Source organism: Oncorhynchus mykiss, chromosome 5 (assembly GCF_013265735.2).
Source record: "Oncorhynchus mykiss isolate Arlee chromosome 5, USDA_OmykA_1.1, whole genome shotgun sequence".
Taxonomy (NCBI): domain Eukaryota; kingdom Metazoa; phylum Chordata; class Actinopteri; order Salmoniformes; family Salmonidae; genus Oncorhynchus; species Oncorhynchus mykiss.
Genome location: NC_048569.1, coordinates 94023572 through 94050911, shown reverse-complemented (window position 1 = coordinate 94050911; position 27340 = coordinate 94023572). Strand labels below are relative to the sequence as shown.

The following is a 27340-nucleotide window of genomic DNA, read 5'->3' as shown; positions in this document are numbered from 1 at the left end:
AAAAGGACATATTTCATGGACAGAAAACCACACACGCTGCCCGCTGTAAGGAAATACAGCCCTTATCTGGAAGGATCTACGAGTGAGATGTCATCAGTTTCCTGAATAGAGAGATAACCGGAGTGATTTCCAGGTTGGCAGCAGAGCACACTGCCGAAAGAGTTCTGTTATCAGTGGTACACATGAAAGTATCTGGGAGGTAGCAAGTGTGTTGGGGGGGGGGTGCAGGCAGCATCACATTACTGTACCTTGGCTCTTTGGTTTTGGAACCAGACCTGCACGACTCTCACGCTCAGACCGGTCTCCGCTGCCAAGGTCTCCCTTACCTTGGAGAGGAAGGGAAGGACAGAGGGAAGAGAGGGGGAGGGACCGAGGGAGAGGGACAGAGGGAGAGAAGAGGAGAGGGACAGAGAGAGAGAAGAGGAGAGGGACAGAGAGAGAGAAGAGGGACAGAAGGAGAGAAGAGGAGAGGGACAGAGAGAGAGAAGAGGAGAGGGACAGAGAGAGAGAGAGAAGAGGAGAGGGACAGAGAGAGAGAAGAGGGACAGAGGGAGAGAAGAGGAGAGGGACAGAAAGAGAGAAGAGGAGAGGGACAGAGAGAGAGAAGAAGAGAGGGACAGAGAGAGAGAAGAGGAGAGGGACAGAGAGAGAGAAGAGGGACAGAGGGAGAGAAGAAGGGAGGGACAGAGGGAGGGAAGAGGAGTGCGACAGAGAAAGGGAAGGACAGAGGGACAGAAGAGGAGTGCGACAGAGAAAGGGAAGGACAGAGGGAGAGAAGAGAGAGGAAGTAAACGTGATATGACCCTTGTAGTCTACATATCCTAATATAAGGACACTTTCATGACAACTCTTATCAGTACAGCGTAATAACTATAGCTATCAAACCTCAGACCCTTGTGATGAAGACAATAATCAGCTGTTGGAGAGTATTCTGATTGAGGATCCTTTAAAGTACAAACTACACCACCTCTTCTCTTTAGGAGCCCTTTGGTGTACACCTATGCCCTACCTTCCGGCAGGGCTTGGAGGAGACTTCGAAGGATGCTTTGAAGGCCCGTCTCTGGTGGGTGGTCAGAATAGTGCGTGGACGTTTGGGTCGTTTGTGTTCAGGGTCGTCTGCTTCACCGCCACGTCTGCCTGAAGCCTTCACACTGCCCTCATCCCCTTTCTCCTCCTCCTCCTCCTCCTCCTCATCATCACTTTCACCTGCCAAGATAGGACAAATGGAGAAAAAAACCCATATATAACCATTCTGAGACACACACACGCACGCACACACGCACACACGCACACACGGACACGCGCACACACACACACACACACAAACACACACAGAACGTGTACCTGAGTCTGATGAGGTGGGTCTGTCCACTTCCTGGTTGTAGTCTCTAGCACAGAGCAACCGTCCTTCCCTGAGGACACAGCAGTCTCCAGGCCGCAGAAGACAGGAACACATACTGCAGCTGAAACAGGCCAGGTGGAACACTGCAGCTCCAGCATGCATCACTAGCTCTGCAGGGGAGATGGCCTCTGCACAGCCACCACACCTCACTGCAAACAGACTGGAGAGAGAGAGAGAGAGAGAGAGAGAGAGAGAGAGAGAGAGAGAGAGAGAGAGAGAGAGAGAGAGAGAGAGAGAGAGAGTTTAAACCTAAACAAGTTTAAACAATCTAGGTTTCTAGGTTTCAACATAATCTAAGTTTCACTTTCAACGAGCATTGCTATGTAATGACTTTTGTATTGAGCACTTTTTCTGTCTCTACTGCTCTGGTACACTGCTTGAGTGACAGCTCCTCTACCCCAAATAATGGTTCAACACACCACGCTTCCCAGACACAACTTCTCTAGACGAGCTCTCAGAGGTTACTGGAATGTTGCTGAGTCGTTCAGTCAATCAAGACTGCCAGCTTACATACCCCCTCCTTCTCCCCCTCTCCCTCAGACTCTCAGACAAATACCCCCAGAGTGGCGAGTGTGCATCTTAGCGCCTGGCAACCAGCACTGGGGGCTCAGCCTCGGAGACTGTTACCACGGCTGCCGTGTCCGAGGCCGCGCCCCCGGGAGGAGGTAGAAAGGCGCTCCGCATGCCATGGCTCCAGCCAGGGGGGGGGGGGAATCAGGACTCCTGGTGGGAGAGGCTGGGACTGCCGGTCCCGGGAATTATCCCTAAGTCTGCTTAACCTGAGAGGAACTAAAGAAGAGCCAGACCCGAATCAGCAGACGTATTACTCTGCTTTCTGGCAGCCACAGCAGTTTGGGTCTGTCAACCAGGATGGTGCGTCATCAGTTTGGACCTGGGGGTTGTTTTCTGACTTCATAGAACCAAGGGTCACACCAGTGGCGTCTCCATGGAAACATGAGGAGATGACTCGTTTTTTGTCCCTTCGCTAGGGAAGTGGATGCTATGTTTTTGTCTCTTTGCTAGGGAAGTGGATGCTATGTTTTTGTCTCTTTGCTAGGGAAGTGGATGGTGTGTTTTTGTCTCTTTAAATAAGACCAGTCCGAACCGGACCAAAAAACAACATCTGTGGATGTTGAAATCAAGGCCAAGGCGTACGGACCAAATCTTAACCAGATATAGACGTCTGTGATTGGTTAAGATTATTGGTTAAAATGAAGTCCAGTCCAGACCAAACATCTGTGAAAGTTGAAATCAAGGTAGGACCAAATCTGAACCAAACATAGATTAAAACGAGTGCATGTGAATATCTACAGTTAGATCCATTGTCTTATTTTAAGTGGAATTCAAAATATTGAATGTGATATAATGCTTTCTTCATTGACATGTAGATAGATATAAGTGAATGTATATACAGTTGAAATCTGGCCCCCAAAAAACAATGACCAAAATAACAAGTACAGTACCAGTCAAAAGTTTGGACACACCTACTCATTACAAGGTTTTTCTTTATTTTTACTATTTTCTACATTGTAGAATAATAGTGAAGACATCAAAACTATGAAATAACACATATGGAATCATGTAGTAACCAAAAAGGTATAAAACAAATCAAAATATATTTTACATTTGAGATTCTTCAAAGTAGCCACCCTTTGCCCTGATGACACCTTTGCACACTCTTGGCATTCTCTCAACCAGCTTCATGAGGTAGTCACCTGGAATGCATTTCAATTAACAGGTGTGCCTTGTTAAGAGTTAATTGGTGGAATTTCTTCTTAATGCGTTTGAGCCAATCAGTTGTGTTGTGACAAGGTAGGGGTGGTATACAGAAGATAGCCCTATTTGGTAAAATACCAAGTCCATATTATGGCAAGAACAGCTCAAATAAGCAAAGAGAAACAACAGTCTATCCTTACTTTAAGACATGAAGGTCAGTCAATCTGGAAAATTTCAAGAACTTTGAAAGTTTCTTCAAGTGTAGTTGCAAAAACCATCAAGTGCTACGATGAAACTGGCTCTCATGAGGACCACCACAGGAAAGGAAGACCTAGAGTTCGTTACCTCTGCTGCAGACGATACGTTCATTAGAGTTACCAGCCTAAGAAATTACAGCCCAAATAAAAGCTTCACAGAGTTCAAGTAACAGACACATCTCAACATCAACTGTTCAGCGGAGACTACGTAAATTAGGCCTTCATGGTCGAATTTCTGCAAAGAAACCACTACTAAAGGACACCAATAATAAGAAGAGACTTGCTTGGGCCAAGAAACACGAGCAATGGACATTAGACCGGTAGGAAATCTGTCCTTTGGTCTGATGAGTCCACATTTGAGATTTTTGGTTCCAACAACTGTGTCTTTGAAATGCAGAGTAGGTGAACGGATGATCTCTGCATGTGTGGTTCCCACCGTGAAGCATGGAGGAGGTGTGATGGTGTTGTGCTTTGCAAGTGACACTGTCTGTGATTTATTTAGAATTCAAGGCATACTAAACCAGCATGGCTACCACATCATTCTGCAGCAATACACCATCCCATCTGGTTTGCGCTTATTGGGACTATCATTTTTTTTTTCAACAGGACAATGACCCAATACACCTCCAGGTTGTGTAAGGGCTATTTGACCAAGAAGGAGAGTGATGGAGTTTCAAGTGACGGGTCGAGAGTTTCAAGTTCCTTGGTGTCCACATCACTTCCAAACTATCATGGTCCAAACACACCAAGACAGTTGTGAAGAGGGCACGACAACTTTTCCACCTCAGGAGACTGAAAATATTTGGCATGGGACCCCAGATCCTCAAAAAGTTCTACAGCTGCACCATCGAGAGCATCCTGACCAGTTGCATCACCGCCTGGTATGGCAACTACTTGGCACCTGACCATAAGGCGCTACAGAGGGTAGGGCACACTGCCCAGTACATCACTAGGGCCAAGCTTCCTGCCATCCAGGACCTATAGTATATACTAGGCAGTGTCAGAGGAAGGCCCAAAAAATTGTCAAAGACTCCGGTCACCCCAGTCATAGACTGTTCTCTCTGCTACCGCACAGCAAGTGGCACCGGAGCGCCAAGTCGTGGTCCAAAAGGCTCCTTAACAGCTTCTACCGCCAAGCCATAAAACTCCTTAACAGCTTCTACCGCCAAGCCATAAAACTCCTTAACAGCTTCTACCTCCAAGCCATAAGACTCCTTAACAGCTTCTACCGCCAAGCCATAAGACTCCTTAACAGCTTCTACCCCCAAGCCATAAGACTCCTTAACAGCTTCTACCCCCAAGCCATAAGACTCCTTAACAGCTTCTACCCCCAAGCCATAAGACTCCTTAACAGCTTCTACCTCCAAGCCATAAGACTCCTTAACAGCTTCTACCGCCAAGCCATGAGACTCCTTAACAGCTTCTACCCCCAAGCCATAAGACTCCTTAACAGCTTCTACCCCCAAGCCATAAGACTCCTTAACAGCTTCTACCCCCAAGACATAAGACTCCTTAACAGCTTCTACCTCCAAGCCATAAGACTCCTTAACAGCTTCTACCCCCAAGACATAAGACTCCTTAACAGCTTCTACCTCCAAGCCATAAGACTCCTTAACAGCTTCTACCCCCAAGCCATAAGACTCCTTAACAGCTTCTACCCCCAAGCCATAAGACTCCTTAACAGCTTCTACCCCCAAGACATAAGACTCCTTAACAGCTTCCACCTCCAAGACATGACTCCTTAACAGCTTCTACCCCCAAGCCATAAAACTCCTTAACAGCTTCTACCGCCCCCCCCCCCCCCCCCCCAAGCCATAAGACTGCTGAACAACTCAACTAATCAAACGGCCACCCGGACTATTTACATTGACCCCTCACCGCTGCTACTCACTGTTTACTATCTATGCATAGTCACTTTACAAATTACCTCGACTAACCTGATTGATTAGATTTTTTTTTTCAACTTTTGTTTATTTAGTAAATATATTATTAACTCTATTTAAGGGCATGTAAGTAAGCATTTCACGGTAAGGAATACAACACCTGTTGTATTCGGCGCATGTGACAAATATATATTTTTTTGATTTGATTTGATGGCGTGCTGCATCAGATGACCTGGCCTCCACAATCACCCGACCTCAATGGTCGGGATGGTTTGGGATGAGTTGTACCGCAGAGTGAAGGAAAAGCAGCCAACAAGTGCTCAGCATATGTGGGAACTCCTTCAAGACTGTTGGAAAAGCCTTCCAGGTGAAGCTGGTTGAGAGAATGCCAAGCGTGTGCGAAGCTTCATCAAGACAAAGGATGGCTACTTTGAAGAATTTTGTCTAGTACTGTATTTTGTCTAGTACTGTATTTTGTCTAGTACTGTATTTTGTCTAGTACTGTATTTTCAACATTCGTAAAATATGTTTTTTAATTGTCCATACATTATGTATTTTCAGTGTCCGGAAAATACTCATTTTTAAAATTCGGAAAATACTTATTTTCAACTTTAATTCAGAACCGAAAATTAACCTAATTACAACATCTGGAGAATATGTATTTTCAACGTAATTTTGCTTACTGGGTATCTCCTATTGATATTTGCCTACACAGTATGTTCCTGTTGGAACAAGAGGTAGCCCTGAATTGAACATGTTGTTTACTGTTACGAACCAACAACATATAACCCCCAAGTATGACCTCCAAGAATCATGTTTTCACACAAAAACAAAAAAGACAGTCAGACACAGAGGTTAAAATGTCACAGTGGAAAACAGTGGTGGTAAACAGCAACATCCCAAAGCCCTGCATTGCTGAGACTTATTGGTGTTGCTGTGGGGTTGCCGGGGAAACGGTCAAGCTTATTCTAAGGAGCCCATGAGGAGACCGACCCAAGCTGTCTGCCAACCCTTAATGTCTTTGGTATGTGCACTCGTTTTTGCCAAGACAGCACCTATGGCATGGTTCCCCAACTGGCGGCCTACGGGCCGGATTTGGCCCACGGGTGGTTTTTATTTGGCCCCCCAAGTTTTCAGAGCAAGAAAGAAAATGTGTTGGACATGAAATACTGTAAAAGCACCAAGGGCCTAATTTATCAATCATGCATTGGCACAATCTGTACTTAAACCAATGCGTTGGATCATTTCCGCACAAATTGTGAGATTTATCCATATGAACGTTTGAGAGCGTGAGTAAATGTACGCCACGACCATGCGTATGCACAGGGCCAAGTGGTGGAAAAGGGGGAACTGCTTGTCAAGTATAGGCATTTCCTGTCAAGCATAGGCATTTCCTGTCAAGCATAGGCATTTCCTGTCAAGCATTTCCTGATTGACATGCTATATAATTTTACTACATCATTGCATTTGGTACGATCAATAATCCATATCGATTACAGTCATTTGTTAAACTAGAGGTGAAAGTGAAACGGCAGGGTAGCCTAGTGGTTAGAGTGTAGAGGCGGCAGGGTAGCCTAGTGGTTAGAGTGTAGTGGCGGCAGCGTAGCCTAGTAGTTAGCGCGTTGGGCTAGTAACCAGAAGGTTGCAAGTTCAAACCCCTGAGCTGACAAGGTACAAATCTGTCGTTCTGCCCCTGAACTAGGTAGTTAACCCGCTGTTCCTAGGCCGTCATTGAAAATAAGAATTTGTTCTTAACTGACTTGCCTAGTTAAATAAAGGTAAAAATAAACCTTGTGTAAACACTATGAAATAAGTGATACAATGAGAGATGGCTTGACTTGATCTGTTTGGAGAGAGGTAGATTTTAGAGACTGGTGGGACCTTGTTTTGCAGAACGTACAGATTGGCTCAACAAATATGGTTTCCAAAAAAAAAAAACAATCTTATAGGATTTTTTTGCGAGGATTTAAAGACCTACTTTAAAAAAGGCAAACACGTGCCATTCTCATTCAGATCCAAGTGCTATCCACACTCGAGTTGTTGTGCAATGGGCACTTTTGAGCGAGAGCTTGCAGATCGGGCATCTCATAGCCCTCGATGAGCCAATATTTTGGATGCAATAATCAGCTAAGTGAACAGTAACACATACATTTCATATTTTAGTAGACGCTCTTATCCAGAGCAACTTACAGTTAGTGCATTCATCTTAAGATAGTTGTTAGTTTTATTTTATTTAACTAGGCAAGTCAGTTAAGAACAAATTCTTATTTTCAATGATGGCCTACCAGGGAACAGTGGGTTGAATGCCTTGTTCAGAGGCAGAACGACAGATTTTTACCTTGTCAGAGGGATTCGATCCAGCAACCTTTTAGTTACTGGCCCAACACTCTAACCACTAGGCTGCCTTCCTGCTACCTGACTACAGACATAGAAAGTCATTTTTTCCTCAGTAACGTAGCTATGAGTAGAGTCAGAGCTAGAAGGCCGGGGGGTGAGCACAACAGAGCGAGCCGAATAAAGCCTTTTGATTGGTTGTACTCAATCTCTGACACTAGCACCTCTATTTCAGTCTCTGAAATGTTTTTTTTTGGGTTGCCCCGTTGTATTTCATGGTATGGCGTTGTAAATGCACAACGGGCTTTACATATTGGATTTTGACCATTTATGGTTAATTAGTGGTGTTTCGAAATGCAAATAGCCAAGGTGGTGCACGAGCACTGAGGCTGAGAACAATTGGTATTTATCAATGGTTATCTCCTATCGGTGTGCATATGACACTCGTAGGGTTGTTTAATATATATCACTTTTTTTCTATCCGTATGAACATTCTAAATTCCATTTGTAAGTAGTATTTTAGAATAATTTATATGCAATATTGATAAATGAGGCCCCAGGACTTGGAACAATCGAACATGGCCACAGTAAATGTACACACTCAAGGAGACATTAACTAGTGACAAGAACATTACTGAGAGAACAGTCAGCACACTCTCTCTCTCTCTCTCTCTCTGCTATTACGGCCGTGCACTCTGACCACTGTCTGTGTATCAGTCACAAGGCAGCTCTCACTCTCTGTTTCAACCCAGGGGGAAGGTCACTCTGTTCCTTGTGTTCCAGATCCACAGAGACAGACTTCAGTCCAACCATTGTTCTCCAGCGCTCCCAGCCTTACCTCCTCCTGAACCTAACTTTTAGTCCAGACCTCAAGTAGGCATGATGCAGACAGATCCTGTTGCTGTATCAGGTGAACCTGGAGCCAGACCGCGGTGGACACACACACACATGCGTGCACACACACACACACACACACACACACACACACACACACACACACACACACACACACACACACACACACAGAGCCAGTGGATCTGATTAAGATCTGGGGTCTGACCATCAGCCTGCAAACCAACCTACACTCCTAATCTACCTGCTAACTGAACTGTACTCTACTGTACACCCAACCTAATCTACCTGCTAACTGAACTGTACTCTACTGTACACCCAACCTAATCTACCTGCTAACTGAACTCTACTGTACACCCAACCTAATCTACCTGCTAACTGAACTCTACTGTACACCCAACCTAATCTACCTGCTAACTGAACTCTACTGTACACCCAACCTAATCTACCTGCTAACTGAACTCTACTGTACACCCAACCTAATCTACCTGCTGACTGAACTCTACTCTACTATACACCCAACCTAATCTACCTGCTAACTGAACTCTACTGTACACCCAACCTAATCTACCTGCTAACTGAACTCTACTGTACACCCAACCTAATCTACCTGCTAACTGAACTCTACTGTACACCCAACCTAATCTACCTGCTAACTGAACTCTACTGTACACCCAACCTAATCTACCTGCTAACTGAACTCTACTGTACACCCAACCTAATCTACCTGCTAACTGAACTATACTGTACACCCAACCTAATCTACCTGCTAACTGAACTCTACTGTACACCCAACCTAATCTACCTGTTAACTGTACTCTACTGTACACCCAACCTAATCTACCTGCTAACTGAACTCTACTGTACACCCAACCTAATCTACCTGCTAACTGAACTCTACTGTACACCCAACCTAATCTACCTGCTAACTGAACTCTACTGTACACCCAACCTAATCTACCTGCTAACTGAACTCTACTGTACACCCAACCTAATCTACCTGCTAACTGAACTCTACTGTACACCCAACCTAATCTACCTGCTAACTGAACTCTACTGTACACCCAACCTAATCTATCAGGCCATCTATCAGATTAGATACAAGTAAACTAGCCTATAAACGTTTTCTGTAAATACAATCAATTATCTTTCATTCATCTGTATCACCAGTCACAACTTTCACTGCCCATGTCAACTGACTCTACAGCTTTGATTAGTATTGTTGTCTTCAGATCATCAGCAGACAGTGAAAATCAGGCTACTTCTTGACCTGATTCAGTTCAAAACAACCCACGTCATCATCATTCAGTTCCAAGTAGGCCAAGGTTCTGGTTGGTATGCATTACAATAAATAGGAGAACAGTCGGTGAGGTGGGATGAGACCCAGACAGAAACTACAATGTTGGACCAGGGACAATGATGTGTAGCAGAACCCTGGACTGGCCCAGGGACAATGATGTGTATCAGAACCCTGGACTGGCCCAGGGACAATGATGTGTATCAGAACCCTGACCCGGGCCAGGGACAATGATGTGTATCAGAACCCTGGCCCGGCCCAGGGACAATGATGTGTAGCAGAACCCTGGACTGGCCCAGGGACAATGATGTGTATCAGAACCCTGGACTGGCCCAGGGACAATGATGTGTATCAGAACCCTGACCCGGGCCAGGGACAATGATGTGTATCAGAACCCTGGCCCGGCCCAGGGACAATGATGTGTAGCAGAACCCTGACCCGGCCCAGGGACAATGATGTGTAGCAGAACCCTGACCCGGGCCAGGGACAATGATGTGTATCAGAACCCTGGACTGGCCCAGGGACAATGATGTGTATCAGAACCCTGGACTGGCCCAGGGACAATGATGTGTATCAGAACCCTGACCCGGGCCAGGGACAATGATGTGTATCAGAACCCTGGACTGGCCCAGAGACAATGATGTGTATCAGAACCCTGGCCCGGCCCAGGGACAATGATGTGTATCAGAACCCTGGCCCGGCCCAGGGACAATGATGTGTAGCAGAACCCTGACCCGGCCCAGGGACAATGATGTGTAGCAGAACCCTGGCCCGGCCAGTAGCCTAGTTGCTGCCCCAGAAATTCTGAGATCTGATAGGTTGTATCTGAATATATTGATAATTTATAGCAACTCATCAATCTCACCGGAGAAAGCATCCAAGCCAGCAAAACAGCACCCCAGACACTAAGACAGAGTGGCGCAGTTTGCCTCGATTGGATGTTTTCTCTGGTGAAATAGATTCAGCTTCTTGGTCGAGACAGACCCGTGGGGGCAGTACCTGGCATGAGGCCCCCTGCTAATTGGTCAGGTCAGATATCTCACGGTCGAATGGGCGTCATCCCATTGGGCACCTAGGCACCTGGGCACGGGGCTATCCAGATGCCAACGCACGGAATGGCCCCCTCATAGTGGGCACCGTCCCTAAAAGGTTTCACACCCTAAACCCATCGCCTCTCCTGTCAGAATCCCTCTTCCCCACCAACATATGGCTATTTACTGTTCTCTCTCTCCTCCCTCTCTCCTCCCTCTCACCTCCCTCTCACCTCCCTCTCACCTCCCTCTCTCCTCCCTCTCTCCACCTCCCTCTCACCTCCCTCTCTCCTCCCTCTCTCCTCCCTCTCTTCTCCCTCTCTCCACCTCCCTCTCTCCTCCCTCTATCCTCCTTCTCACCTCCCTCTCACCTCCCTCTCACCTCCCTCTCACCTCCCTCTCTCCACCTCCCTCTCTCCCCCCTCTCTCCTCCCTCTCACCTCCCTCTCACCTCCCTCTCTCCTCCCTCTCACCTCCCTCTCTCCTCCCTCTCACCTCCCTCTCTCCTCCCTCTCTCCTCCCTCTCTCCACCTCCCTCTCTCCTCCCTCTCACCTCCCTCTCTCCTCCCTCTCTCCTCCCTCTCACCTCCCTCTCTCCTCCCTCTCTCCTCCCTCTCTCCTCCCTCCACCTCCCTCCTCCTCCCTCACACCTCCCTCTCTCCTCCCTCTACCTCCCTCCACCTCCCTCCACCTCCCTCCACCTCCCTCTCTCCTCCCTCCACCTCCCTCCTCCTCCCTCTCACCTCCCTCTCTCCTCCCTCTCACCTCCCTCTCACCTCCCTCTCTCCTCCCTCTCTCCTCCCTCTCTCCTCAGCTAGCTCCTTTGGCAAAATGTGTAAAACAGCTTGAGATTGTCTAAAAAAACTCCATATTTTTCCCTCAGCCCCATGGGGGGGGGGGGGGGAGGGGGGTGTGCAAAACTGTGCCACGCCACTACCTCCAGCCCTTTCTGTACATGCCAACTGTCTTTCTGTTGTCATTAAACTCTGTGGTCCTTTTTTTTAGGATCTTTATGGCTCAGGAAACATCCCAAACAGCAAAGAGATCACAGCTTGGTCAGAATATGGGATGTGTTGGTGTGTTAGCCTTCAGAGTACCAGCCAATAGCACCAACCAGAGCCATAGCCAACGCTGCAAGGGGATTTCATTTCAATGCACTGTCACTGAGAAGGAGTAAATGAGTGTGATGTTTCCAGTCTCGTCGCTTGGCAGAGAGGCCATCACTAAATTGTTCAGAAATAATGTACGCTGCCTCTGTTTGGGCTTGGCTCTAGTTTAAGTGTGAGATATAGTTTGTGTGTGTGTGTGTGTGTGTGTGTGTTTTGGGAGGAATTTAGGGAGGGGAGGTTTGTGTAAGTGACGCTTTTGAATGGGCCATATGTTGTCCCCAGCTTGCCGTTGCCACACCGATGGGTTTTGATCATTTAACACATTTTGACAATGTGTCAGTTGAGCTCTACCCCAGATCGCGCTGTGTGTGTGTGTGTGTGTGTGTGTGTTCTCCTCTCACATTCCAGGGCCCATGCTGCCCCTTCCTCCTGCAGTCACCTTGTTCTCCAAGAGCTGCGACTCCCGTGCCAAGTTCCCTGGACACTCCCTTTCATACAAACACATACATTCTGCATATATCCCCAGTATCTATCTACTGTATTTATCTACAGTAACTATCTACATTATCTATCTACATTATCTATCTATAGTATCTATCTACATTATCTATCTACAGTATCTATCCCCAGGATCTATCTACTGCATTTATCTACAGTAACTATCTACATTATCTAGCTACATTATCTATCTATAGTATCTTTCTACATTATCTAGCCACATGATCTATCTATAGTATCTACCTACAGTATCTATCTACATTATATATCTACAGTATCTATCCCCAGTATCTATCTACTGTATTTATCTACAGTAACTATCTACATTATATATGTAAAGTATCTATCTACATTATCTATCTACATTATCTATATACAGTATCTATCCCCAGTATATATCTATTGTATTTATCTACAGTAACTATCTACATTATATATCTATAGTATCTTTCTACATGATCTATCTACATTACCTATCTACATTATCGATCTATAGTATCTACAGTTGAAGTCGGAAGTTTACATCCACTTAGGTTGGAGTCATTAAAACTCCACAAATTTCTTGTTAACAAACTATAGTTTTGGCAAGTCGGTTAGGACATCTACTCTGTGCATGACACAGACAGATTATTTAACTTATAATTAATTCACTGTATCCTAATTCCAGTGGGTCAGAAGTTTACATACACTAAGTTGACTGTGCCTTTAAACAGATTGGAAAATTCCAGAAAATTATATAATGGCTTTAGAAGCTTCTGATAGGCTAATTGACATCATTTGAGTCAATTGGAGGTGTACCTGTGGATGTATTTCAAGGCCTACCTTCAAACCCAGTGCCTCTTTGTTTGACATCATGAGAAAATCAAAAGAAATCAGCCAAGACCTCAGAAAAAATTGTAGACCTCCACAAGTCTAGTTCATCCTCAGAAGCTATTTCCAAATGCCTCTGAAGGTACCACGTTCATCTGTACAAACAATAATACCAAGTATAAACACCATGGGACCACGCAGACGTCATACCGCTCAGGAAGGAGATGCGTTCTGTCTCCTAGAGATGAACGTACTTTGGTGCGAAAAGTGCAAATCAATCCCAGAACAACAGCAAATGACCTTGTGAAGATGCTGGAGGAAACAGGTACAAAAGTATCTATATCCACAGTAAAACGAGTCCTATATCGACATAACCTGAAAGGCCACTCAGCAAGGAAGAAGCCACTGCTCCAAAACCGCCATAAAAAAGACAGACTACGATTTGCAACTACACATGGGGGCAAAGATCATACTTTTTGGAGAAATGTCCTCTGGTCCGATGAAACAAAAATAGAACTGTTTGGCCATAATGACCATCGTTATGTTTGGAAGAAAAATGGGGAGGCTTGCAAGCCGAAGAACACCATCCCAACCGTGAAGCACTGGGGTGGCAGCATCATGTTGTGGGGGTGCTTTGCTTCAGGAGGGACTGGTGCCCTTCACAAAATAGATGGCATCATGACAAAGGAAAATTATGTGGATATATTGAAGCAACATCTCAAGACATCAGTCAGGAAGTTAAAACTTGGTCGCAAATGTGTCTTCCAAATGGACAATGACCCCAAGCATACTTCCAAAGTTGTGGAAAAATGGCTTAAGGACAACAAAGTCAAGGTATTGGAGTGGCCATCACAAAGCCCTGACCTCAATCCCATAGAAAAATTGTGTGTGCGAGCAAGGAGGCCAACAAATCTGACTCAGTTACACCAGCTCATTCTGGAGGAATGGGCCAAAATTCACCCAATTTATTGTGGGAAGCTTGTGGAAGGCTACCCGAAACGTTTGACACAAGTTAAACAATTTAAAGGCAATGCTACCAAATACTAATTGAGTGTATGTAAACTTCTGACCCACTGGGAATGTGATGAAAGAAATAAAAGCTGAAATAAATCATTCTCTCTACTATTATTCTGACATTTCTTAAAATAAAGTGGTGATCCTAACTGACCTAAAACAGGGAATTTTTACTAGGATTAAATGTCAGGAATTGTGACTGAGTTTAAATGTATTTGGATAAGGTACATTATCTATCTAGATTATCTATCTACATGATCTATCTATAGTATCTATCTACATTATCTATCTACATTATCTATCTATAGTATCTATCTACATTATCTATCTACATTATCTATCTACATTATCTATCTACAGTAGCTATCTACATTATCTATCTATAGTATCTATCTACATTATCTATCTACATTATCTATCTACATTATCTATCTACAGTAGCTATCTACATTATCTATCTATAGTATCTATCTACATTATCTATCTATAGTATCTATCTACATTATCTATCTATAGTATCTATCTACATTATCTATCTACAGAATCCATCTACAGTTTTTTTTTTTTTATTAAATTTATTTTACCTTTATTTAACTAGGCAAGGCAGTTAAGAACAAATTCTTATTTTCAATGACGGCCTAGGAACAGTGGGTTAACTGCCTGTTCAGGGGCAGAACGACAGATTTGTACCTTGTCAGCTCGGGGATTTGAACTTGCAACCTATCTAGCTATAGTAGCTATCTACATGATATATCTACATTCTCCAACTACATTATCTATCTACAGTAACTATCTACAGTATCTATCTACAGTAACTATCTACAGTAACTATCTACAGTATCTATCTACAGTATCTATCTACAGTATCTATCTACAGTAACTATCTACAGTATCTATCTACAGTATCTATCTACAGTAACTATCTACAGTATCTATCTACAGTAACTATCTACAGTATCTATCTACAGTATCTATCTACAGTAACTATCTATAGTAACTATCTACAGTATCTATCTACATTATATATCTACAGTATCTATCTACAGTAACTATCTACAGTAACTATCTACAGTAACTATCTACAGTATCTATCTACAGTAACTATCTACAGTAACTATTTACATTATCTATCTACAGTAACTATCTATAGTAACTATCTACAGTATCTATCTACAGTATCTACCTACATTATATATCTACAGTATCTATCTACAGTAACTATCTACAGTAACTATCTACAGTATCTATCTACAGTAACTATCTACAGTAACTATTTACATTATCTATCTACAGTAACTATCTATAGTAACTATCTACAGTATCTATCTACAGTATCTATCTACAGTAACTATCTACAGTATCTATCTACAGTAACTATCTACAGTATCTATCTACAGTAACTATCTACAGTAACTATCTACAGTATCTATCTACAGTAACTATCTACAGTATCTATCTACAGTAACTATCTACAGTATCTATCCACATTCTCCTTTTTTTTTTAATTCAGAACTATTTAGCATGAACTTTTTGTTTTTATTTCAAGCATTGATTAAATGAAATATATTTTTGCATCTTCGCCTCCTTGATTTATTTCCTTTTGATGGTTCGAGTACCTCGGTTATTCTACACACGTAGACCTACTGCAGCAACACAGCTCCACAAAGACCCTGACATACAGTAGTAACACAGAGAGAGAAGACCCTGACATACAGTAGTAACACAGAGAGAGAAGACCCTGACATACAGTAGTAACACAGAGAGAGAAGACCCTGACATACAGTAGTAACACAGAAAGAGAAGACCCTGACATACAGTAGTAACACAGAGAGAGAAGACCCTGACATACAGTAGTAACACAGAGAGAGAATACCCTGACATACAGTAGTAACACAGAGAGAGAAGACCCTGACATACAGTAGTAACACAGAGAGAGAAAACCCTGACATACAGTAGTAACACAGAGAGAAGACCCTGACATACAGTAGTAACACAGAGAGAGAAGACCCTGACATACAGTAGTAACACAGAGAGAGAAGACCCTGACATACAGTAGTAACACAGAGAGAGAAGACCCTGACATACAGTAGTAACACAGAGAGAAGACCCTGACATACAGTAGTAACACAGAGAGAGAAGACCCTGACATACAGTAGTAACACAGAGAGAGAAGACCCTGACATACAGTAGTAACACAGAGAGAGAAGACCCTGACATACAGTAGTAACACAGAGAGAGAAGACCCTGACATACAATAGTAACACAGAGAGAGAAGACCCTGACATACAGTAGTAACACAGAGAGAGAAGACCCTGACATACAGTAGTAACACAGAGAGAGAAGACCCTGACATACAGTAGTAACACAGAGAGAGAAGACTCTGACATACAGTAGTAACACAGAGAGAGAAGACCCTGACATACAGTAGTAACACAGAGAGAGAAGACCCTGACATACAGTAGTAACACAGAGAGAGAAGACCCTGACATACAGTAGTAACACAGAGAGAGAAGACCCTGACATACAGTAGTAACACAGAGAGAGAAGACCCTGACACACCACAAATAGACTAAAGAAATGTCATCAGTGAAATTAAACATTTCTCCAAACCTCTTCCCAAATGTTTATTGGCACACACACACTCCGACACACACTCCGACACACACTCCGACACACACTCCTACATGTCAAGGACAAAGCTTGGGATGCAGGCAGGCTGTGAAAGCGGGGTGGGTGTACAGAGTGCAGCGGGCCTGACAGGTGCCATCGTGGCTCCAGGTGCAGCTCTACTGAATTTCAGCTATACTGAACTCTTATAATTTCACATTCCCCTGTTCTTATCTATGGACACGAAGTCTACGTGAGTGAAACTGGGTTTGTTCCTTTACTGACATGGAATTGCTAACATTCTCTTATCTGACAGTATTTATACCCAGTATCGATCTACATTATATATCTACCGTATCTACACCCAGTATCTATCTACATTATATATCTACCGTATCTATACCCAGTATCTATCTACATTACATATCTACAGTATCTATACCCAGTATCTATCTACATTATATATCTACCGTATCTATACCCAGTATCTATCTACATTATATATCTACCGTATCTATACCCAGTATCTATCTACATTATATATCTACAGTATCTATACCCAGTATCTATCTACATTATATATCTACCGTATCTATACCCAGTATCTATCTACATTATATATCTACAGTATCTATACCCAGTATCTATCTACATGATCTATCTACATTATCTATACCCAGTATCTATCTACATTTCTACATTATATATCTACAGTATCTATCCCCAGTATCTATCTACATTATATATCTACCGTATCTATACCCAGTATCGATCTACATTATATATCTACAGTATGTATACCCAGTATCTATCTACATTATATATCTACAGTATCTATACCCAGTATCTATCTACATTATATATCTACCGTATCTATACCCAGTATCTATCTACATTATATATCTACAGTATCTATACCCAGTATCTATCTACATGATCTATCTACATGATCTATCTACATTATCTATACCCAGTATCTATCTACATTTCTACATTATATATCTACAGTATCTATCTACATTATCTAGCTACATTATATATCTACAGTATCTATCCCCAGTATCTATCTACAGTATCTATCCCAAGTATCTATCTACATTATCTATCAACATTATATATTTACAGTATCTATCCCCAGTATCTATCTACAGTATCTATCCCCAGTATGTATACCCAGTATCTATCTACATTATATATCTACCGTATCTATACCCAGTATCTATCTACATTATATATCTACAGTATCTATACCCAGTATCTATCTACATGATCTATCTACATTATCTATACCAAGTATCTATCTACATTTCTACATTATATATCTACAGTATCTATCCCCAGTATCTATCTACATTATATATCTACCGTATCTATACCCAGTATCTATCTACATTATATATCTACAGTATCTATACCCAGTATCTATCTACATGATCTATCTACATTATCTATACCCAGTATCTATCTACATTTCTACATTATATATCTACAGTATCTATCTACATTATCTAGCTACATTATATATCTACAGTATCTATCCCCAGTATCTATCTACAGTATCTATCCCAAGTATCTATCTACATTATCTATCAACATTATATATTTACAGTATCTATCCCCAGTATCTATCTACAGTATCTATCCCCAGTATCTATCTACAGTATCTATCCCCAGTATCTATCTACATTATATATCTACAGTATCTATACCCAGTATCTATCTACATTATCTAGCTACATTATATATCTACAGTATCTATCCCAAGTATCTATCTACAGTATCTATACCCAGTATCTATCTACATTATCTAGCTACATTATATATCTACAGTATCTATCCCAAGTATCCATCTACATTATCTATCAACATTATATATCTACAGTATCTATCCCCAGTATCTATCTACATTATCTATCAACATTATATATCTACAGTATCTATCCCCAGTATCTATCTACATTATCTATCAACATTATATATTTACAGTATATATCCCCAGTATCTATCTACAGTATCTATCAACATTATATATCTACAGTATCTATCCCCAGTATCTATCCCCAGTATCTATCCCCAGTATCCATCTACATTATCTATCCCCAGTATCTATCCCCAGTATCTATCTACATTATCTATCCCCAGTATTTATCCCCAGTATCTATCTACAGTATGTATCCCTTGTATCTATCAATATTATATATCTAGAGTATCTATCCCCAGTATCTATCTACATTATCTATCCCCAGTATCTATCCCCAGTATCTATCTACATTATCTATCCCCAGTATCTATCCCCAGTATCTATCCCCAGTATATATCTACAGTATGTATCCCTTGTACCTATCAACATTATATATCTAGAGTATCTATCCCCAGTATCTATCTACATTATCTATCAGCATTATATATTTACAGTATCTATCTCTCTGCAGACATTCTCTTATCTGAAAAATGGAATAAATGTAACTGGTATTTGATGCTTTAGCCACAATGCACAAGAACAGTAGCACACCCATCCCCCTCAAACCCCTCATCCTTCACCCATCCCCCTCATCCTTCACCCATCTCCCTCAAACCCCTCATCCTTCACCATTCACCCTCAAACCCCTCATCCTTCACCCATCCCCCTCAAACCCTTCATCCTTCACCATTCACCCTCAAACCCCTCATCCTTCACCCATCCCCCTCAAACCCCTCATCCTTCACCCATCCCCCTCAAACCCCTCATCCTTCACCATTCACCCTTCTCACCCTTCAAACCTCCACACCCTTCACCCCCCTACCCTTCACAGCCTCCACACCATTCACCCTTCTCCCCCGTCACACCTCCACACCCTTCACCCCCTACCCTTCACACCTCCACACCCTTCACCCCCTACCCTTCACACCCTCCCCATCCTTCACCCTTCACACCATTCACCCTTCTCCCCCTTCACACCTCCACACCCTTCACCCCCCTACCCTCCTCACCCTCCTCACCCCTCCACATCCCTCCTCACCCCTCCTCACCCTCCACACCCCTCCTCACCCCTCCACATCCCTAACCCCTCACCCACCTCACTGGGCTACTGGCTCCTAAGAGAACAATAGCGATAAGAGACTGTCTTTAGGGGGTGGAATCCCCTGCCTGCTCCCTATCCCCCAAGCTCTGTTTCTAGCTTCAACACATTCCTACGGACCTGGGAAGACATCCGTTAGAGGCCACATAAACTATTGAAGAACATCGGTGTTCAAAGCAAAAAGGGGAAAGTTTTGTTAAAGGAGAAGTAGTCTATGTGATCATGTTATATTATGGAAACAAATGACAAACAAAAAAATGGCAATAAAACAAAGTTACAATTATATTCCTCTAAATTTTATTTTTATTTTTATGTAGACCTATGTGGAAATTCGACTTGTTTTGAACGAACCAAGTAGACCTAGGGCCATGCCATACTCCAGATTAAAAAAAAGAGAAACTTTTCGATCATGATGAGATATCAACCTTTCCCCGCACGGTGATTAAATCTAAACCAACACTTACTTGGCATAGTCGCGCTTGCAGTAAAGTTTCTGGTCCCGGAGAAAGCACGTGTTCTGGAGCGGATCGCCACACGCCACGCACCGGACGCATTGCTCGTGCCATAGGCCATCGATGACGCTAAGCAGGTACTTGTCATGGATGAGGCGGTGGCATCCCACACACACGGTTGGTGTCAAATCTACCCCAGAAAATAAGACAATAACGTTTGGATAATTAGTCCAACATAAAATCCTGATGTTTATTATATCGAAATATGTGTAGTGTTGAATCAGTAATTATTTAAAAAGACTAAAACGTAAAGCATTATATATTTAATCAATTTCAATATAAATGTTGACTCACAATTTTCTAGGATAGAATACATATTAGGCTCAACAAATACGTAATTTAAACATTAAACATGTAAATATTATCTACAGTGACCGGCTGTAAAAATATATATGCGTCACAACTTTGCTGCGAAAATATTTTATGGACGTGATAATTGCAGTCTATTTTAACAAGTCGTTTTTAATAAGTCGATTTTAACAAAACAAAAAAAATTAAAAGTCATGCATGCAATGTTTTTAAAGTGATTTTTATTATTGCTAGTTTTTTTGTTAAACCTATTCAATTCCGTAGTTGCCTATACTCACCAAGGACAGATGCAGGATATCCTTCCCCCATAGTTTCATCCAACAAAGTTCTGCGAGGAGAACATAATTGTCAGCCTTGTGGAATTATATATATATCCTTCTTGAGATGTCAATCATTGATTGAGTTTTATTTAATAAAATAAAAAAAATTGCTGTTGAGTTCATAGGTCGAACTCAAATCAAATCAACGTTTAGGCCTATTGGTCGTATACACAGTCTTGCAGATGTTATCTCAAGCGCTGTGAAATGGTTATATTTCCTGCTTCAACAATGCAGCAATATCTAGCAATATAATACACACATAATCCAAACGTTATGAACAAGAAATGAAGACATATTAGAATGAGCAATGACAAAAACGAGCAAGTCAGTGTCCGAAATATAAATATATATGTAAACCAATGTGAACGGTGTGTATAGACTGCATATGAAAACTGGAATACACCCGGAAATAGAAATCAAATAGGTTAAATAAAAATAAAGCATTTGACATTACCAGGATGTTCTTCTGTTTATGTCGATATTTTAGAATCTATTTTCTGATATATTCCATTCTTATCTCTTCTGGATTGATGCCCTGGTCGAGTTGGATGAAGAAGACAGAAGAAAACTTTCCCAGCCGACTCGAGCGTTTCCAATTCCTCTTCTTTAGTGCTGCTCCTCGTTATTGAGCATTTATCTATCAATTCACCTATTAGTCCGAGACAGAGAGACAGAAGGAGACAGAAAGACAGACAGAGAGACAGAGAGAGAGAGAGGGACAGAGAGAGAGAGCGATGCGTTTAATAAAGCACCTACACAGTGTTAGTGTTCGCTCTCTCTCCATCACTTTTCCTTCGACCCCCATCTCCGTCTCAGACTCCATGCGCACCCTGGCAAGTTCCTCACAGCAGTATGTTATACCAAGTTAATACCAGCACATACCAGCACAAGCTTAAAGACTATACATGACTTACTTTCATTAAAAAATAAAACGCCTAATGCCTATGTGAAACTAGAATAAAATGATAATTTTACAAAACAGAATATAAAATAAAAACTATTGACTTATAACATCACCCATGTATTATGCTTATTCAGGACATTTGATTCATTTACGGTGACACATTTGTCATCTAAAATTATATTTGATATTGAAGATTGAACCTATAAGCCTAAAGCTGTTCAATATTGTCCTTTCATGTCTACTTTTCGATAGGAAAATATTTCTCAAAACACGGTGGTATGTCTTGCAGTTTGCTTCTTGTTTTAAGGCTACTGAATAATTTAAATGTAGCCTAGGCTAAAACTTATCTTAATACATTAGGATACCATTTGATTATCTTGATGCAGGCTACAAACATTATTTATGGGCTAATTTACATTATTAGGCTGGTCCTTTTTTATTTTCATCCCATGTAATCGCTATTCTCGGGAAATGAAAACGAAACAATAATGGTTAAAAATAATAATAGCTACATTTGTTCCTTGGGCCAAAGGGGTCATATAGAAATTATCGCATATTTCCATTCTACTACAATGTGAGCATACAAAATTCAGTATCGACAATAAAAATCGTCCAAAAACGAAGCTGGAGAAATGTAGATAAACGCCTGAACTCGACAGGTAGCCTAGAGGCAACGCTCACCAGTGGCCCGGCCGGGTGTATCACCTCGCCTGCCAGCCATCCCGGAGTCCCACCGGTGGTGGGGAGACCAGGATCACGGAAGCTTTCCCAGTCACATCTCACCCACGTTCAACTTAATTCGGAGGATTCTGTTCTTTATACATTCCTCTGTTCTTTGCATAATATATTAGTTTATATTGGACGTCTTCCTCTATCGTTTAAATACAAAACACAGCACATTGTCAGCTTCTACAGCTGAGAACACGCGTATGGCATTTAAGCCATGAACAGCGCCTGACAGGCAGCCTGTCTCCCAGGCATGCAGCCCCCCAAGACCAGTGCCAATCACATGCAAGGAACAACGAGCCATAGAGCCACATTCAAACAAAGCCAGAAAGCTAAAGGGAACAAATGTAATATGACTAGCATCTTTAAAAATTAAGGAAACTTTATAATCATATATCACTGATATTATATCAGACTGATTTGTTGTAGATGAACAATAGTTAGCTAGGCAGTCTTGTTAGCTAGCTAGCTAGTTATCTATGCTAGTTGTTATCTTGCGTAACAGATATGCTTATAATTATAAGGGACACTTTATGTTTTGTGGATACTATTTACATTTACAGAGCTCTATTCCTGACAGGCTGATCAGATTAGCTTTAAGCCTCAGACCTTGATAAGATTCAATAGCAGCCTCAGAAGCGGATACATTTAGATGCTGCCTTGTAGGATGTTTCATGAGCAAATCTCCATGCAGGCATATTAACAGTCAAAGTGCCTTATAGGCTGATTCATGTGGTTCCTTGTTGACTGAATTAACCCCTTCCCTCCTCTATGCCAGCTCCCTGTGCCGCTCCAGACTAGCTAGGTCTCTAGGCAGCATGACTGTAGTGGCCAGCGACAGACAGCCAGTGTGCTGCGAGCCCAGTGGCTTCCATAGAGGCACCGCCATCAACACAGAGAACGCAGGCAACCCAGCCAGCACAGGCAACCTGCCCAACCTAAACATGCCGAAAGCCTCTCAGAAGGAAAGCCCACCTATAGCCCCTCCTCAATCCCTTTCTCTGGGCTCAACCTCACTCTCTCCTACTCTGTGGGTCCCATTGTTCTACAAGGGTATTCACATAACCCTTTTCTTTTCTCTTTTTAATGTCTCTCCTAACAGACACACTGTGTCCAAAGGATGGAAACCTCTATGTTCTTTACAATCAGTTTACTTTATGAGACTATGGTATCTATTTCCCTTCTCTCTCTCTCTCTCTCTCTCCTCAGACTCACTGCTCTGTTCTACGCTTGTTGTGTTTGTGTGCTAGAATAGTTTCCCACATGTCCTGTATTCAAATTAGAATGGACAGACTGCATGCATTTACAATAACTCTTGTATATTGTGTCATTCTTCAGGGTCTTTAATGAAAATCAAACAACGTAGTACTATTGAGGCTTTTGCTGTGTTTGACCTGCATGTCCCATATCTCTCTCCCTGGGTGTAACTGTGTGCCTTTTGTCCCTTCAGGCACTCCATACCCAAAGCTAGAATTCCTCTACAGTGCTCAGGCTAGGGGGGGGGGGGGGGGGGGTTTATCTTTCTTTCAGCTCCTGCAAATTGAGATTCTTGTCTATTGTTAATTTAAGGGATGATGTTGATGAAGAAATCTGATTGTCTCTAATTGTGAATGGGAAGGACGAGTTATCGGTTCGTTTGGAATTAATATGCCACAAGTGTCACGTCCTGACCTTAGTTCCTTTTTTTATGTCTCTGTTTTAGGTTGGTCAGGGCGGCGTGAGTTTGGGTGGGCATTCTATGTTGTGTTTTCTAGGTTTTTTATGTCTATGTGTTTGGCCTGGTATGGTTCCCAATCAGAGGCAGCCTGGCAATCGTTGTCTCTGATTGAGAACCATACTTAGGCAACCTGTTTTCCCACTATGATTTGTGGGTAGTTGTTTTCTGTGTCTGTGGTTTCCATACAGAACTGTTTCGGGTTTTCATTTACATTTCTCTTGGATTTTTGTATTCCGTGTTCAGTTTAATAAATACATTATGGACACTTACCACGCTGCGCATTGGTCCGATATTTCTTACTTCTCGTCAGAGGAAGAAGATGATCGTTACAACAAGACACTTCTTGTTTATATTTCACTGTTTTTTATCATGGAACAGAAGTTTAACATGAAGTGGGAGTGTCTTAAAATGGCCCTATTCTCTGTATAGTACATTACTAGTCCTGACCAGAAGTAGTGGGAATAGAGGGTCATTTCAGGTGTACACTCTCATTGCTTGATTGTTTACCTACTAGTAGAAGGATGCCAACCCATACTGATCTTGAACCGTAAGACTAAAATGTAAATCTGATTGTTGATGGAGGTCCTTCTGAGCTAGGCAATTCTCAGATATCTTAACCTTTGTATGACATGGATCAGTTCATGGATCAGTTCATGGATCAGTTCATGGATCAGTTCATGGATCAGTTCATGGATCAGTTCATGGATCAGTTGTTTGGAAGTTGAGATGTTTTGTAGATTAAATCATTTGTGAAAAGCCAAGTTCAAGTCATCCCTCTAGAGAACAAGCACAATGTCTACTGTAGGAGGTATGCTCTTCTGGGCCTGCAGCCTCGAGAGGGTTAACACATTTAAATGTCTACTGTAGGAGGTATGCTCTTCTGGGCCTGCAGCCTCGAGAGGGTTAACACATTTAAATGTCTACTGTAGGAGGTATGCTCTTCTGGGCCTGCAGCCTCGAGAGGGTTAACACATTTACATGTCTACTGTAGGAGGTATGCTCTTCTGGGCTGGCAGCCTCGAGAGGGTTAACACGTTTAAATGTCTACTGTAGGAGGTATGCTCTTCTGGGCCGGCAGCCTCGAGAGGGTTAACACCTTTAAATGTCTACTGTAGGAGGTATGCTCTTCTGGGCCGGCAGCATCGAGAGGGTTAACACCTTTAAATGTCTACTGTAGGAGGTATGCTCTTCTGGGCCGGCAGCATCGAGAGGGTTAACACATTTAAATGTCTACTGTAGGAGGTATGCTCTTCTGGGCCGGCAGCATCGAGAGGGTTAACACCTTTAAATGTCTACTGTAGGAGGTATGCTCTTCTGGGCCGGCAGCATCGAGAGGGTTAACACCTTTAAATGTCTACTGTAGGAGGTATGCTCTTCTGGGCCGGCAGCCTCGAGAGGGTTAACACCTTTAAATGTCTACTGTAGGAGGTATGCTCTTCTGGGCCGGCAGCATCGAGAGGGTTAACACCTTTAAATGTCTACTGTAGGAGGTATGCTCTTCTGGGCCGGCAGCATCGAGAGGGTTAACACCTTTAAATGTCTACTGTAGGAGGTATGCTCTTCTGGGCCGGCAGCATCGAGAGGGTTAACACCTTTAAATGTCTACTGTAGGGGGTATTCTCTTCTGGGCCGGCAGCCTCGAGAGGGTTAACACGTTTAAATGTCTACTATAGGGGGTATTCTCTTCTACGAGTATCTTTCAGAATCCTGCAGATAGAAATGCAGTACATAGAATACATTCTACAATGCCACCCTATTAGATAATAGATGGTTTGTCCACATTGTACATTCTCATTTCAATCTGCATGCTGTTTCACTTAACATGCCCCTGGCTTTCTTTCTGTCTCCTGTGGAGCTTCTAGTCGGTTGTCTTTTTTCGTTGAGCTGCTGTACTTAAACTGGAAATAAGTAATTTGATAGACTGAAAACAATGAATTTGTACTTTGCAAATATTGTTGCACTTGTTTTGATGAACCATACTATCAGATGGTAATCAGCATTTACATACAAGATGGTCCTAAAGGGGCTGTCTAATCTCATTCATGATTATCACGCACTAAATATCTACTCAGAGCACATGGAATACAGCAGCCTTTTAAAATAAAAATACCCCCACTTATACTCACCATTGTCTTTGACAGTTATTTACTTGGGACCAGATTCAGACATTTGTCATTTATAGAAGCGTGTCGATGTTCCGCGCATGTGCTACACAAGAACCACCGGAATGTTCTGTTCTGTCCATTCACTACTCACCATCACACTTCATTGTACCAGATTAGAGGAACTGAGAACAGGAGCTGGATAGTGGTTGCTGATCATGTACATTTTTCATGAACCAATTATTGGCAAAAGATCTGGTTGGTCAAAAGCCCCACCCCCAAAAATGTGGGCAAAATATCAGAATTAGGCTGCCTGTCTAAAAATGCTGGTCAGACTATACATCTATGAAGTCATCACTGAGGGACATCATGTAAAACAGCCCTAACTGGAACTGGTCAGACTATACATCTATGAAGTCATCACTGAGGGACATCATGTAAAAGAGCAGATCACCTGTTGGGTGTGGACGAACTGTGGCCAATCAACGTGTAGAATCATTAGGAAATGAACAGAAAATGACTGCCGATATTCTGTGCTCTGAGAGGCTGTGCCACTGCTGTTTCAATGGCCGACGTTAGTATTGGTCTGTCGTGTCCTGAATAGGGAACAAAGTAAGACGAGACCGAGCCATCATCTTCAGTAATGCATCTATTGTCACAGGTCTAATTCAACGTTGCCTCCACGGTGTTCCTATCAGAACACACACGCTGGGAGGAGAAATAACACCAGCATGTACACAAGAACCAGTGTGTTGGAATAGCAAAAAAAAACAAAAAAAACAACAATGCTTAAATAATAATAATGAATAAAGTGCAATCCATTTCACCAGGAGACAAATGTTAACAGGAGGAATCCTTTGTAGTCTTGGTCAGAGAAGTGA

The 27340-nt window shown here is 42.5% G+C and overlaps 1 protein-coding gene across 1 annotated transcript in view; it reads right to left on the bottom strand.

Annotated features, from left to right (window-relative positions):
- The window catches only part of lmx1a (LIM homeobox transcription factor 1, alpha), a 43586-nt gene that overhangs the window by 12249 nt on the left and 3997 nt on the right, over window positions 1-27340 (bottom strand). Inside the window, exons 2-7 of the mRNA XM_036978901.1 lie at window positions 21465-21659; window positions 20969-21018; window positions 20334-20511; window positions 1345-1562; window positions 1010-1206; window positions 249-326 (exon numbers count right to left, since the gene is read on the bottom strand). Coding sequence (XP_036834796.1) covers window positions 249-326; window positions 1010-1206; window positions 1345-1562; window positions 20334-20511; window positions 20969-20999 — 702 coding nt within the window. The 5' untranslated portion in view covers window positions 21000-21018; window positions 21465-21659. The remainder of the gene's footprint in view (window positions 1-248; window positions 327-1009; window positions 1207-1344; window positions 1563-20333; window positions 20512-20968; window positions 21019-21464; window positions 21660-27340) is intronic.